The sequence below is a fragment of the Cuculus canorus genome, chromosome 3 (genome assembly GCF_017976375.1).
Source record: "Cuculus canorus isolate bCucCan1 chromosome 3, bCucCan1.pri, whole genome shotgun sequence".
Classification (NCBI taxonomy): domain Eukaryota; kingdom Metazoa; phylum Chordata; class Aves; order Cuculiformes; family Cuculidae; genus Cuculus; species Cuculus canorus.
The window spans coordinates 6620188-6636733 of NC_071403.1; the positions used below are offsets into that span (position 1 = coordinate 6620188).

At 36.3% G+C, this 16546-nt stretch overlaps 1 protein-coding gene across 1 annotated transcript in view; it reads right to left on the reverse strand.

The window, feature by feature from the left end:
* The window catches only part of CSMD1 (CUB and Sushi multiple domains 1), a 1155040-nt gene that overhangs the window by 82027 nt on the left and 1056467 nt on the right, over positions 1–16546 (reverse strand). Inside the window, exons 49-50 of the mRNA XM_054063646.1 lie at positions 7153–7341; positions 182–367 (exon numbers count right to left, since the gene is read on the reverse strand). Of these exons, the coding sequence (XP_053919621.1) occupies positions 182–367; positions 7153–7341 (375 nt within the window). The remainder of the gene's footprint in view (positions 1–181; positions 368–7152; positions 7342–16546) is intronic.

Here is a 16546-nt window from a genome sequence, read left to right on the forward strand (position 1 = left end):
ACAAGGGGGGTTTAATAATATAAATTGATGGGCCTTTTCTATTTCACTATATTCTAAATGATCATACATTCCTGAACAGCCAGTTCAGGCCACATCTATACATAAAACCTAAACATCACCAGTGAAGATTTTCCTGAGAAAGTGCAAGGGAAATATGCTTGAGAAATACATGCTCACTTACATTTGCAAACAGGTGGTCTCCCTTTGTTGCTCCATAATCCATCTTCTTGACACACTGCTGTTGCTTGTTGACTAGATTCTAGCTTGAAGCCCTCATTACATTCATATATCAATCTACTGCCCAAAGTGAATTCATTACCTATAACTGAACCATTCCCAGGGGAGTCAGGAATGCCACAAGAAACAGCTGAAAAGAAAGAAAAGAAAAAGATGAATTGGCACTTTCTCGTATAATTTTGGGTTTTTAATATTGCCCCACCCCTAAAATAACAAACAAAATAGTAATTTTGACATATCTCATTCATAACAACTGAAATTGATTTTCCATCTTATTTACAACAACCTGATAGATATAACAGTATTTAAAACATTGATAAACACTCTGCATATAGTAAATATAAATGTTTTATAAATCCTGATTTTGCTTAATCCAATGACTATGGAGGCAGAAATTTCGAAACTAGGTAAGGACAATGGTTTATTCGCTGAGAAAAAAATCAGGAAAGTATCCACAGTGATTTGGTCCAAGAAGCAATGAAGGGGAAAATTCGTAAACGATTTCTAATAATCTGCTTCCGTTCTCTCAGGGTTTATTTCTTTCCTGCATTGCTAAAAACAAAACTTCCTATTTGAACAATTTTTTTTAAGAATTCAATTTAACATTTTTTTGTCTGATGAGAAAAACACTTAACTGTATGACTACACAGGGAAGAGTTCCACTGCAGTTAAGAGCATTTTTCAGATATTTAAAGATTTATTTACATACTTGGCTAATTCACTTCAGAATGCTAAATATTACATGAATCCCAGGCTTACTAATTTTCCATATCATGAAGGAAATTACTAACTTAATTATTTTCACTTTTTTTTTGTTCCTTCAGAATGTCTCTCCAGGAGAGCAGTTATTATTTCAGACTCACGAAGTTTAATTTGCTGTCAACTTAGTGAAGTTTGAGTAGCATTTAGGTTAATTATTATTATTTTTTTTTAGAGCTCAGTACAGTTCATTTAGTAATATCTCCTAATATATAATTTTAGAGCAGGGTACAACTACAAAAATAGATATTTCAGACACTTTCAGGAAAGTTTTCCAAGACAGGATTGCCTTCTGCCATCTGACTTCTCAGCTCCCTTGATTTTGATAATGAAAAGAAGAAACGTAACTCATTGGTATCCTTTCTTTATATTTCTTTTAATGCTATGCTTTATTTTAAAATAGTTATTTATGCATAGACATTAACACTAGGTACTTCAGTAAATCAGTAATGCTACTAAGATTTTATGTTTGCCCTGTGGCACTTCTGAAGGGAAAGTCATAGCATTATTTTCTCTGAAAAGATACTATTTTCTGCAAAATGGTAAATTGGAGCAGAAAACTCATGACGTTATTATAATAAATATATTTAAAGGGTTCTTATAAATCAACGTATGTGTGTACAGAATCACTGGTTGCTTTGAATTTGTCATCCAGTTTATTGTTCTTCAGTAAATATACTGTATAAAAACAGCTTGGAAGCTTTCTTACTAAATATTTACTAATAAAGAGCGGAATTTTGCAAATGAAAATGTCTTTTCCACATATGCAGTCAACTGTAAGAGGCAATTAGAATATTTTAACAGTTAAAAAGTCCTTTGGGTATTTTTCCCTTTCCCCTTGACACTGTGAAGTTTCATTATTTTAATGAAACAAATACATTTCAGAAGAAGAACTGACAGCCTTTGTCTGAAATCTGTTAAACAGAGATGAAAATAAGCGTTTTTCAAAAAAAAATATAAATTTTATTGTCATTTACCCAATTCAACGCAAATGATTAATTTCACAACACATTGTCACGCTACCATAGACACAACTCTCAAACTTGTTTTCAGTATTCCCAAGTTGTCACATTTGATGTGTTTAAATTAAATACAACAAAGTACTTTGCATACGATTATAATGAGGAGAGGTAAGCATTATAAAATGATGGATGGTTTGCTCATTTCAGTTGTTTGCTTCCATCTGGAATCTGTCAAACCACTAACAGAAGTAGAACTGTAGCAATGTTCCAAAATAAGCTGCTTCCTTTGTGACTCAAACTCTCGGCACTTTTTGCACCCTTCCCAGTGCTACTCTTGTTCATTGAGTATTTCTCCCTCAGAGGGTAAGGGCTGAGCTTCCTGCCACCAGAAAGAGTAACTGTGGACAAAGGAGGGCGAGAGAGGTGATAAGGTAGGGGTTCTGGAGACCCACGATTACTCGTCTTAATGGTGTTAGAGAAAGCAGAGAAGGAGAAGGATGAAAGCAAGCTCTGCTGCTTCTGGGAGCAGTAGGAGTCATTCCCCACAAGCTAACCATGGCAGGAATGGTAGCTTCTCATGGCTCTGGTACGCTCAAAACAGGCAGCAGAACTGCAACTGGTTCAGTGCTCTAATTCATAGAATCATAGAAACTTAGAATAGTTTGGGTTGGAAGGCACCTTAAAGATCATCCTGTTCCAACCCCTTGGCCATGGGCAGGGACACCTCCCACTGGCTCAGGCTGCCCAAGGCCTATCCAACCTGGCCTGGAACACCTCCAGGGATGGGGCAGCCACAGCTTCCCTGGGCAACCTGGGCCAGGGCCTCACCACTCTCATGGGGAAGAATTTCCTCCTTATGTCTAGACTAAATCTGCCCCTCTCCAGTGTACACCCACTCCAAGCCTTTTTGAACAGCCCCTCTCCAGCTTTCTTGTAGCCCCTTCAGGTACTGGAAGGTTGCTGTAAGTTCTCCTCAGAGCCTTCTCTTCTCCAGGCTGAACAACCCCAACTCCCTCAGCCTGTCCTCGTGTGGAAGGTGCTCCAGCCCTCTGATCATCTTTATAGCCTTCTTCTGGACCCATTCCAACAGTTTCATTTCCTTCTCCTGCTGAGGATTCCAGAACTGGACTCAATCCTCCAGATGAGGTAAACAATGTGATCCCTTGCTTACAACTAGGACTAACTCTGACCCTTTCTCCCATAAGCAGAATTTAATACTTGCAAAATGCTTTTTTGAATGCCAAAGTGACAGAAAGCCACTGTCACTCTGTTTTATTACATCACACCGATGCATTCTCCATTTCCAGTCACACTGACTGTGCAATGTTTCAATGTCTCCAGAGGCACTATGCCTCCCCCCATCCTAACAAGCCTCTCATTTCTCTTCTGCCTTGTGGTCATGTCTTAGAATGATGGATACAGAATGTAATTGGGTTAAGATTTAAGTTCCTGACAACTTCTTTTTCAAGTCTCCTTTCTGATATCAAAACAACAGTCTCTCTGTCAAGTGTGCATACATTTAAATGTATAAAACCAAAATTCAGAACTAACAGTCTATCTATCTATGTTTCTGTAGGTACAGGTAGACCTTATTAGAGTTCCCTCTAAATACTTCAAACATGAACTAACTTCAAAAAATTTAGTGGTTAAGGAGAATTTGAGAACAAACAAAAAAAAACACAGGTCTATTTAGTTCATGTTAGAATCAGATACTTCAGTTCGCATTTGCTCTTCACCTCTAGCAACAACCTTTCCAAAAACCACTGAAAATTTCAGGGCTGTTTTATGTGCAAGTCAGTTTAAAGAATAAAAGGTGTACAATGCCCAGGTCACACCTAGGTGGGTTTATCAGTTACGTCAGGTCTGATGCAACGCCCAGTGTACAACGGCACCTCAAAAATCTATGTTTACCCATCACACTTCACTACTTTCATTCTTAATGTTGCACCTCAAATCCTCTACTGTTTTTCTTTCTCCAGCTGCCGCTGAATCTTGTACTGCTACATTGTGAGGTTATTCTCACTGCTGCTTTTACTCATCAGAGAAGCAGTTTTGGCATCCTGGCACTGTTCCTATTACAGTCTATTTGTTGCTTGCTTCTCCCCTAGAAACTGGGACTGGAAAATAAATGTTCCTGCTGCTACTAATTTCTTGAGGCTGATAATGGCTTTTAGAACATTAGTATCCAAACAAAATATATTAGCACAGCCAGTTCCACTAAATAGCAAATACTTTGATGTTTGAAGTAAAGTTACATGAAGTAAACTGACTGAAATGGCATATCATCTTTGGACAGTGGAAACTGTGTCACTACTGCCCCACATCCAAGTATTTTGAAGCTCTCAGATTCTCAGATGATTGGAGAATGCTAAAGAATGCTATCAGGAAGTCTTCTGGCTTGAGGAATTGTCAACATGCTTCTTAGGTCAATGATTAGGTGAGACTGTCAAGTTTCAGCAGGGAGATGCACATTCAGAGCACAAAAAATACACAAGTCACACTTAATTTTCTTTATTATCTTGCAGAGCAGAAAAATATAATTCTTCCAAGGAACAGGTAACCAATACAAGTGGAAAAGCCTTTTACCACCTGGAAACGGAGATGCAGTTTTAGTTGCTCTATAATGCTGCACATGGGGCTGAAATTTGTTTCTTGTTACACTCAGTAAATTTAAAGTTTATGACAATCCTTTAAAATATCCATAAACCTATACCTCTTTAAGATACTTATGTATTATTCATATTTAAAGCATACAAATTCACTGTATACAGCAAATCAGCTGGAGGCTGCATTACAATCAGACATCGGTCTTACATCCATACACTGTAAAATCCCTAAGTTTGATGCACAAGCATTTATCATTTAGTCACCCTTTTCTGGTATTGAACACAGAGAAATCTCTAAAAGTGGGATTCCTAACAAGAAAACATGTTAAACGACTTATGTTATCCAGTCAAAAACACTGGGGACAGCCATACCACAGAAATCCTAATTCTCAGACTTGGATACATACAGAAAAAAAAACCAAGTTGCCAAATAGAGAGGAAAAAAAGGTCATGAATGGTCATCTGATCTATTCACCTATCACAAGCCACAATAATAATACTTGATCAAGGTTCATTGGATTTGTTCCTGAAAGACCACCAATAATGAAAATTCCATATTTTATACAAGAAATATATTCCAGTGCTTCACTAGCCACTCTGAGAAGAGAAAAATAAAGAAAAATCTAACTTAAGATAGCGTTGAAGTAAATTTAGCTGCAATTCTTCTATCTAGAAAAGAGACAAATAATTATTTCATTCCTCTTTGGAGCTACTTTTCATTGATTCATAGAATGGTTTGCACTGGAAGAGACCTTAAAGATCATCCAGTTCCAGCTGTCCTACCGTGAGCATGGACACCTGCCATCAGGTCTGGTTGCTCAAAACCTCATCCAAGCTTGTCTTGAATGCTTTCAGGGATGGGGCACCCACTACTTCTCTGAGAAAACTGTTCCAGTGCCTTGCCACTGTAACAGTAAACAAATTTCTTCCTAATATCTAATCTAAATGTTCCCTCCTTTACCTTAAAACCATTACCCCTCATCCTATCACCACATTTCCTCACAGACAGCCCTTTCCCATCTTTCCTGTAGGCCCCTTGAAGTGCTGGAAGACTGCTATAAGGTCTTCGGGGACCCTTCTCTTCTCTTGGTTGAATGTGCTCAACTCTCTCAGCCTGTCCTCATGTGGGAGGTGCTCCAGCCCTCTGACCATCTTCAAGGCCATGATTCGGTGACCTATAGGAAGGTCAAACAGCATCACATGCCATAACACATTATGGTATGTGAGCTTAGGAGACATCCTGGACTCTGGAAGCACACATACACAGATCGTGCTCGTGGCCCACTGGCAGCCTGAGCTGCCCCCGGGACTAGTAGAACTGTAGCCGCATGGTCCATCTAGGCATGAAAATGCTCATCCTGAACAAATATTTAGTTACCTGATCACTCTGTATAAAAGTTATGAACTGTACTCCTTTGAGTTCTTCAAATGTAGCCAAATATCTGCAGATATTTATTTTTCTTGCAAATAAAATGCTGTCAACAGTAGAGTAAGCACCATGCCAAATCTCAGTTGGCCTTTTTCATTTTTTTTTAAGGTGTAAATTAGAACTTCTATCTTATGTTTGTTCTATAAAGATCTGAACCATCCTTGATGGAACTTTAAGCAAAACACTCTTCTTGAAGAAGACATGAAACACTGCTTTTAATATCTTGCAATGTAAGGAACAGCGAAACACAGGTTTTAATCAAAGAAGTCCCAACAAGTCTTAAATATGGATTTTACCACCATTTCTTCCCACAAAAAAAAAGCAGACTAGAAGCAGACATGAAAACACGTTAGAATAGGCCATCTGTGATATAGACAGAATCTTCAGTCTTTCTCCTTTTCCTCACATTCCTGATCTTATCTGACATACAACTCCTTAGTCTCCACTGTCTACTGAATAATACATGAAAAAGCATTTTTAACTAAAACCAACCGTGTTTAAGTGCTTTGTACTATTTGATGTTACTCCTCTTCTCTGTAGTTTGTGTGTGGCTTTTCAAATAAGAAAATTATAAATATTTGACAGAGAGTAACTAGTCTTAAGAGATGCGTGGATTAAGCTAAAGTGATACAGAATCATAGAATCTTTTAGGTTGGAAAAGATCTTTCAGATCATCAAGTTCAACTATTAACCTGACACTGCCAAACCCATCACTAAACTATGTTTATAAGTGCCACATCTACACATCTTTTAAATACCTCCAGGGATGGTGACGCAGCCACGTCCCTGGGCAGACTGTTCCACCGCTTGACAACACTTCAGTGAAGAATTTTTTCCAAATATCCATTCTAAATGCCTCTGCTGCAACTTCAAGTCATTTCATCTTGTCCTATCACTTGTTACTTTGGAGAAGAGTATTTTACTGAATAAAAGAAGTACTGAAAACATGTTTTTCATACAGTCTGAACGCGACCGCATTAATCTATTTCTTAATACTTTATCTGTGCACATATCACAAGTCAACATGTGTTTGGATAAACTTATGATATAAATGTGTCTCTTGGCATATAGCAGTGTTGGCAATGCTGTATCTATTTTTTCTAAAATATTCTTGGTGATGATATTATAGAAACATTTTCAACAGAAAACAATATTTTACCTTGGCAAATTGGTACGGGAGAATCCCACTGGTACATGCCGTTTTGGTGACGCCTACATGTTGCGTTATTGCGACCAATCATTCTGTACCCAGGTTTGCAGTAATAGCGAACTTTACTTCCAGCGGGACCACCTGTTTTATTTACAATTCCACCGTTCCTTAATATAGGGTTTAAGCTGCAATAGGGAGCTAAATTACAAAAAAAAAATAAAAAGAATAATATTAAAACCAGTGAAACTTCAAACTTCTTATGCAGAAGTATCATGAATTTCAAAATCACAATTCATAATCACAAACAAGTTTATGCTATTGCACATAGCAAAGCTGCAGTCAGGAAACTTGTCATTTTTTCAGCAAATTCACTCTTAGTAAGCAATCTACTTCAAATGTGATAAACTTATAAACTAAAAACACTTGAGCTACACAATATGCAAAATTCTTTATGAAAAGTTTTATTTAAAAAATCTTGCACTTAGATATCTAAGTAAAATATTTAGAATTCTGCCAAAAATGTTGAAAATTCACATGCCAAAGTAGAAGAGATTGATTCATCAGATGCACTATTTTTCAGATAAAAACTGATGCAATTTTTTATGTACATGTGAGTGTAGCTTCTTAAATATTGAATTTACAGTGCATCTGAAGTAACACAGAATACACTTGTTTAAACCTAAGCTTTGAAATAAGGTAAATCTTGCAGAACTTTTACCACTGCTGTTATGAATACTGTTCCCAGAAAAGTTATCTTGACCAGTATGGTACTCAAGAACTGGTGATATATAGATGAAATGTTTAGACACATGCTGAGGAAGTAAAAAAAAAATACTTAATTTGTAATTGTGTCAGAAAGTTAATAACACTGTCTTTTTTCTAAAACAAGGTAGAAATACCTGTACATAAGGGTGAAATATGATCACCCAGACTGGATCCAGGTCAAGTAGAGGTACAAGATAGGTTGATACACACATGAAGCCTAACATAAATCTATTTGTCACATGCAATCATTTAGTATTGGATAAAACCAACGTAAAAAAATTACCTTAACTCCATATTGGCACACCAGTCCCTGCATATTTGCAGTAGTGCAGCTTGTCAAGCTGATAGAGATTATTATCTTTTCAGAAGAGGCATGGTAGAACCATGGGTTACAGAAAATAAATCTGGCTGATCATTCAGCACTGAAATAAGCCTATGAATAGACTTCACTGGCAAGAAAGGGTTGAACTCCACTGATAACTAAACTTTAGTACCAAGGGCTCTGACTGTGGCTGCTGCTACACTACTCTCTACACCATGTTGAAATGTGGTTTAGCCATACTACGGTCCTCATATAATTTTCTAGACAATTACCCAGTAGCTGTTGTTGTATTTCATAAGTCCATAGAATTACAGAATGTAGTTTACATCTACGAATAGTTTTCATATTATTTGTTTCTTTCACACTTCTCCAATATACTTCTTTCAGCTTTCAATACCTTTCTGTCTATCTATGTATTTTAATGTATTTTTCATCACCCTAAGATGCACTTATGATAGCAGTTTCCACCTAAAGATGGAGGTTTCTGTTCACTGCCTGCGGAGAGATCATAGAGTTGATTAGAGTCCTAACTGAGACACTTCCTTTAAATGCGTAGATTTAGATGCAGTGTATCAAAATCAATATTTCTAAGAAATGGCTCCCAACAAAAGCAGTAAAAACAGGTCGTACATTAACGGTGCTGTAAAATGTTGGCATCTGTTGACATTCTATTAAAGAATTATAGTTCTTAATTAAGCAGCATTATTTCTACTTGAAATAATCCTTTATTCTACTTGAAATCATTCATTATTTCTACTTTTTTTTTGTACAATCTTTCACTTGAAAGATTACTTGAAGAAACTAAATCAAAAAGGGAAAAAAAAACCAAAACAGGTTGAAAATCAATAAGTTAAGATTGTTCAGTAAAACAATTTTTGTGGCCATGTTCTTTATCTGTTATAAGCACAGCAACACTCAGTTACATATCTAACTAAATGAATTAAATTATTAAATACTCTTTAAATTTAAAAGAGAACTTCTCATTTAAAGAAGTCCAATAAGCGTGGCTTAAGTTTTCTTTTTAACTCATTAAAGAAAAAATGATGTCATCTCAACAGAAGCTGGCTAAGACCAAAAGGCCAGTGATTAAGACAATAGAAGACATCTTCAATAACCTTCTAAGCACTATTTATTTTAAATATCTTAGGAGACCTTAAGAATAGGGGGCAACTCCTAAATATAATATGCCATTCAGATGAAATTCCAAATTGATCTCCTTAGAATTTAGTTCTAAACTGAAAATATACGCTGTATGATGTGTAACCCTGTAGCCCAGTAATATACTGGACTTTGTTCAGCGTTCGCAAGTCCTTCACGCCAGGGTTTGTCATGTTTGTGTTGCCTTAATCTTTCTATACCTTCCTGCAAATTTGTTTTCATTTTGTTCAGCTCTATCGGATTATTTTCTTGTGGTCAGGTGGGTGTGCCTGATTTGTTTTGCTTCTGAATTATCTTTGTTTTTTTATATTATCATTTTAGGGTACAATCATAACTCGATATGGGTGCTAGTAACAGTGTAGAATAAGGTATTTAGGATTGTGGTGTGGTGATGTGTAGACAAACACAGGCCTGGTATAACAGCAGATACCTTGAAAGGGATGACAGTGTGGAAGAATATGGGCGTGGTACACTAAGAGGGTGACAACCTGTGTGCCATCCAAAGCTATACACAGCTCACTAACAGTCACTTGAAAAAGTTATAACTCAGGGTTTGGCCAAAATGTTTTTTCAGGCGTAAGTAAAAGAGCAAAGAAATAGTAACTACATGCAAAATGCACTATATATAGTGAGATAAACTAGATATGGTGAGTGAGATTCCATAAGAAGTAAGAACTGAATTCCATGGAGTGCATTGATTAGTTCAACAGAGGGCGGTATAGAAAGGATCTCACATTCCAGAAAAAGGCTGTGCCCACAGATTACCAAGGTGTCCAATTCCACGACTCTTAACAGTGTCTCCAAAACCCATAATAATATATATTTTCTTTCACTGAGCCGATCAAAAAATGGAGGAAGACTACTCCTCTGGCTGCAACAGATAGCTGCATAGATGTAAAATTAAAAGTACGGCTGATAAAAATTCTTTACCGTTGCGCTGGATTTGACTGGGATAGAGTTAACTTTCCTCATAGCAGCTAGTAGGGGGCTGGTTTGGATTTGTGCTAACAGTACTAATAATACAGGGATGGCTTGGTTATTGCTGAGCAGTGCTTATAGAGCGTCAAGGTCTTTTCTGACTCTCACACAACCCCGCCAGCAAGAAGCTGGGCTTGCACAGGGATATAGGAGGGGACACAGCTGGGACAGCTGAGCCCAAGTGACCATTCCATAAGGTTGCTGGCTGGCATTAAACCACAACAACCGTCACAGCATCCCATGGTAGAATTTCTGTTTGCATTCTCATGAACCTCATTAGGTACTTAGAAAATGATTGAAAACAATGCATCAACCAGAAAAACAAACAAGACCATCACTAGGGTGAAAAGAACTCAACCTTTAGGAAATGAGAGCATTTAAATCAACGCTCAAACTCCAGTTCATTTATACATACCCATTTCAGTATAATGCAGTCTGTAACCTTATGATCATGCTCTAGTTTTGGATAGGATGTCTACTTTAAAGGATACAAGAAAAAAACGCTACTTATTCTTTCAATATCTTTTTTTTTAAAAAAAAAAAACCTGTCTGATTGTTTAAGATGAGTTTCCAGGCATTATTAGCTTCAAAATACTCACTGTTTCAAGATATCATTTGCACGTGGATTTTCTTTTATAATGACTGTTTGTGTGTCATTTGGATATTACACGAATATTACTTAACTTATTTGCACAGAATTACATTAAATCAATTGTTATTATCCCCATTTTATGGATAAATACTACAAATACATAGAAGAAATTAAAAACACTACAATTTTTATTACTTCAGTAACTATGATCTGATTTTTCCAGTCTAGTGTTATATGTTCAAACACAATCAGTTGCAGCAGCATGCACTTAACCCTTCTGAAACGGAAATCTAAAAGCATGATACCAAACAGGCTCATTACAATCTGTGAGTACTTGAATTCATATATGTTTGGGTGACTTATGTTTAAAACATAATAATTTATTAAACATAGATCTGATCCACCTCTTACTGTTAAAGAAATCTCTATTAATGACAATATTTTTAAGTCGCAGCGGTCCGAAGTTAGTATGTCAGAAAACAACAATGCTGCAGGCAAGCAGTGCATGAATTTCTCATCCATGTAAAAGCCAAAACTCAAAGCATTTTTCACTACAAAGGCAGCAAAATATGAACAGAAACAACTGACAGTAAAATAATCTACTATGTCTAATCTATACATAGCATGAAAAGAAGGAAAGTATTTGAAGCGAATTATTTAAAATCCTGAAGATGGATTTTTGATTTACCACTTTGAAAATTCTTGTTGAAGACTAGCGCTTGTTCAAACAGTGAAGGAATGTTGATAGGACTCCATACAATTCTCCTCTTAATCTACAGTTCAGTAATTTTAAATCTGCTCTTTAAGCTGAACTCCCTTCAGAGTCCAGGATGAAACATAGACAATATCTTCTGAGATCAAGAACTGACATGTTGACTGAAGAATCACACACCAGAAAATAAATAAAAAAATGCCTGAAGATCTGTAGGGTAAGCAAATGCTTGAAAAATGTCAGAACCAAAACTACAGCCACCGTCAGCTAAGCGAAAAACCTGGCTTTAAGCAGGAATCTCTACAAAGTGCTCATAAAACTTTGCAGCCTTGTATCAAGGATCCTGGGACAAAAGGCTGTATTTTTTTCCCCAGCCAGTTTCTGAGAGGTGATCTGTCCTGGAATTTCATGAGTTTTAGCCTTTATAGGTACAATGACATAGGAGTGCTCTCAACAAGGAATGAAAATGTTTTGCCAGCAAAAGTGATAAACTTCTATGAAGCCATTCCAGTGACATAAAGTAGGTTTACATTTACAGATTTCATTTACTTTTGTGAGTGACATAGCATCCACATTCTTTCAAGGCCTCTTAAACATCAATGTTTTTTTGCAAGGCAACATGCTGGACATTTTAACTTACTTATAATCACATCCATTTCTCACTTGCAACTGAAGACCAACAGGGTAATAACTGCCTGGTTATATCACACACCACTAGTCAACTGATGTGTGGAAATCTCCTCAGATAGACACTGATTTTACATTTCCAGGACCATAATTCTTCTTTTCACAAAGCATGTTCTCTTAAGAGCTGGAATGTTTTAACAGTTACGCTGAGATTCTTTAAAGCCATTTGAGGAGCTCTAAGGGAAGCTCAAATGATTCCCATTTCTAAATTAAAATACTTTGAAACTGGATGTCCAAACACTTCGAATGATTTTGTAAATCTCAGCCTTACAGTGAAAAATATGCCATTTTCTTTAAGAATTTATTTTAGCAAAGGACTTAATTTTCCAGCAGTGTCTTTGATCAATAGTCCAAAAACTTACATGAAAAAGATACATGTAACTATTCACTGCAGCACTGTCCTATGCTTGAAATTATAAGCAAATTGCCTTTTTACAAGGTCCATGTTGCTTTAGTTTAGCTTATATGCTAGACCTTTTGTTGACAGATAAAAAGTCACAGTATAGTGCACTCCTTCCTTCTAACTTTCCCGTTTGAATGCTTAATTGTCCTTTGCGTTGCTGTTCTTGAAATATCCAATGAAGCAGAGGTTTATGACCATTCTCACTTTAAACATTCTCACTTTATAGATAAGAAATCAGACACTGGCTTAAGTGATTGGTTAAGGTCATACAAGAAAACTAAACATATCTTTTCTAATTACTAAAATAATTCTATACTTAATGGACCATTCAGTCCATATGTTATTTTTCAGTTTATTTCAGGCTTGTTCCCTTTTCAGTGACATAATTGTGAATGTCTGCCTCTTGAAAAAATAAGTATCTGACTAAATAACCTTCTATTTATAGTACAGATGTTCTTACTGATGTCTCAACATTTACAAAAGATTCTATTTATACTGTTATTGATTCAAAATACTGTATAAACCTCCATCATGTGACTTTCCTGCTGTATCTACTACAGCAAATCACCGCCTAAAACTTCAGGAACCACAGAAGAGACAATTATAAAGAATCTGATTAACTTCTTCATACAATTTCTTTGTCACTTCTAACCAGCTACTGGAAAATGTATTGATAAACCCAAACCAATTAATAGCCTTTTCTTTTAACTTGAAATACAGAGGAAATAGGAACATTTGTTTCACAGGTACAAAGCTTAAAAATGAAATGACATGACTGGTGAAGTATTAAGTTTCTCACAATAACAGTTGAGGTCATGAGAGTGAAATAGAGGTAACAGAAATCTGTGGTGCGGATTTTAATATGTATATATCCACAGTTATACTGGAAGCCAATTACAAATTAGTCAAATAATCACTTGCCTTATTTATTCTTGAATGACTAACCAAAAGTTAAACCAAAGACTAGATGTTGTAGAGGCAATGTGAACTTGCAAAGTAGTAAGATAGGTATCCCTCTGCTTCCCAAATCACCACTCCAGTGGGAGTGCCTACTGCTGTGGTGTACTTTCATCCCTTCCAACTTCCATATTTATAATAAACTGAATAGTTCTGGTGGAACCCAGCCTCACCAAGAGGTCAAGTTTAAGCACTACAATACAACAAGCAAGCATTTTTTTTTTAAAAAAAAGTATTTTATTTCATCATGCAATATTTTTACTTATATTTTTGGCATCCATTTTAGTGATTTTACCTCACTACATACCTTTCAAAGAAAAAAGGGGATTACCTCCCTGGAGCTGCAAAAAAATGAACTGGTTCTTCCTCTCCTAGCTTTACTATCCTATCCTATCCTATCCTATCCTATCCTATCCTATCCTATCCTATCCTATCCTATCCTATCCCTATCCTATCCTATCCTATCCTATCCTATCCTATCCTATCCTATCCTATCCTATCCTATCCTATCCTCTACTCTACTCTACTCTACTCTACTCTACTCTACTCTACAGACACTCACTAGATTAAGGAAGAGAGCGTTTAATATCAAAGTGTTAGTGCAGATAGGAAATATATCATTTAGATTAACATTATGCTAGTGCATAATATTCATAATATTCAGTAATACTCAAAGATCTGAAAAGAATACCCCTCTGCTCTAATGCTATGGCTCTTTTCTACTATAATTTAGCAAAAAACCTTCAGCCGAGATGGAAAACTTACAAGTAACATTAGACAAATAGTTTAGACAAGTAAGCTCATCTCCTAAAAGCAATATTAAACACTCCTCTGAAAGCTTCTAACACTTTTTAAACGTGAAGAAAATCTGTATCTACAAAGGAAATTTAGCTGTGACAAAATTAAAATTTGCAACATTTTGTGCACAGGCGTAGCTGGAGATGGGGACGGTTGTGGGAGGGCAGTAATTCATTTCATTAAGGTCTTCATTATGAAGAAGCCTGCTGGCTCAGTCACAGCTGCCATGGTATCAATAGCCTTTTTGGGATTTTGTATTTTGCCTGCTTTCATGATGTTGCTTTCCCTCATCAAGATTCAGATCCAATTGTTTATGCTGCCACTCAGTGTTACTCTTCTTTCATGCTGATTATTTCCATTTGAATCTCATGTAAAATATACAGAAGTTTAGAGAAAAATGCAGGCACTGACTGTTAGTGAAACAGAAAAAAGCAAAACAGTTGTTTGTTCCTAAAACATAGCCATAAGGACTGCAGATCTCTCTCTAGTCCCCCAGTTTTATTATTGGTTGTGGTTAGCACCATAATAACTGATGAATTGAGCCTAACAATTAGATCGACCACCTCTTCACTACTGCAAAACATGGGGTTTGTGTATGCAAAGGCTTAAAATAATTTCTCATTCCTGTAAAATCAGTCTCCTTAGTAATGTGATACAAAAAAAACATCCTTTATTGGAACTCTATTCCTACAACTTTGATATTACTTCCTCAATTTAACTTCATAGCAGCCTGCCAGCTCCCTTCTCTCCTACACATCTGAGGGTAATCACATGACAGATTCTCTTTGTTCCTTCTTCCGCACTCTCAATCCATCCATTAGGTCCTCCAATTGCCTTTTCCCTATAAAAAACCTAAATGAGCCTCTGGTATGCTTGAAAATAAATTGACTTTCCCCTGTCCCTCAGTTGCAGTTTGTCTGTAGTAATACTCCAAAGGCTGCTTACAAGGTAGAGATAATGCTTTTACTAATTTATTTATTTTTTTCCTGACTGCTCGTAGCCTGCTCATAGTACTTAAGTCCCTAAAACAGTGATCATTATTATGTTCTGAGCTCAGCTCTTATCTTCTGTTTCATTAACAAGAGAATTTTCCAGAGTTCACAGACGGTATAGGAAAGAAGTGCGTTCTCTGAGAATCATCTCCCTAAATGACATTCAGCATGACTAAATGGGAGCTATCTACCGCTTGATAAAATGTTTGTCTACAGCATTCTTATTACTCCTTGCTTTACATAATCTATACTGACATCAGTGTTATTAGCCACTCAAATTAACAAATACAACCTCTACATCCCTTATCAAGTTGAAACACAGGAAAAGTAAATGTTACCAAAGACAGTAATTATCATGTTTCTCTCTCTCATACTCATGCAAATGATCCATGTTTTTTAGGTGCAATGTGTTTTCAAAAGGTATGTGGGAAACTTATTAAATAGTCTGTATACAGAGCGTCAATATGTCTACACACAGAACACAATCCAGTGTTGCATTTCTGGTAACCAATTTTTTTCTTAATAAGGGACATATTTTTAACAGTATTTAGACAGACTCTTTACATGTTTTTGTATCATCACAACACAAGATTTGTGTGTAGTCTGTTGAAGAAGTGAGGGATCTTTTGCCCCGGGTTTTCCTTCTATTTGTGCATGAAGAAAAGCGTAGTAATAAGAGCTGTGAACTGCAGCTCAAGGAAATAGTAAACCTAATAATTGTGCGCAGAATTGCAGGTGGAGTACCATATACTATTTCAGGATCAAAAATTCTCTCTTGAGTATTTCTGTACAAATACAAGGGCTATACCTTCCATTACATCTTAAAGGCTTATTCCAGGCCTGGTGAGACAAGGTAGCAGATTGCATTGAGAAGTAGTCATTTTAGAATTATTAATCTGGAGCTCTTTGGTAAAATAAGGAAAAAACCAGAGAGTCCAAGTCCTGTACCTACCTTGAACCTGCAACGGGAAGATTATACATCCTCAAAATGTACATGATTATAAATTATTGTCTTCAGAGAAACAGATATTAAATTACA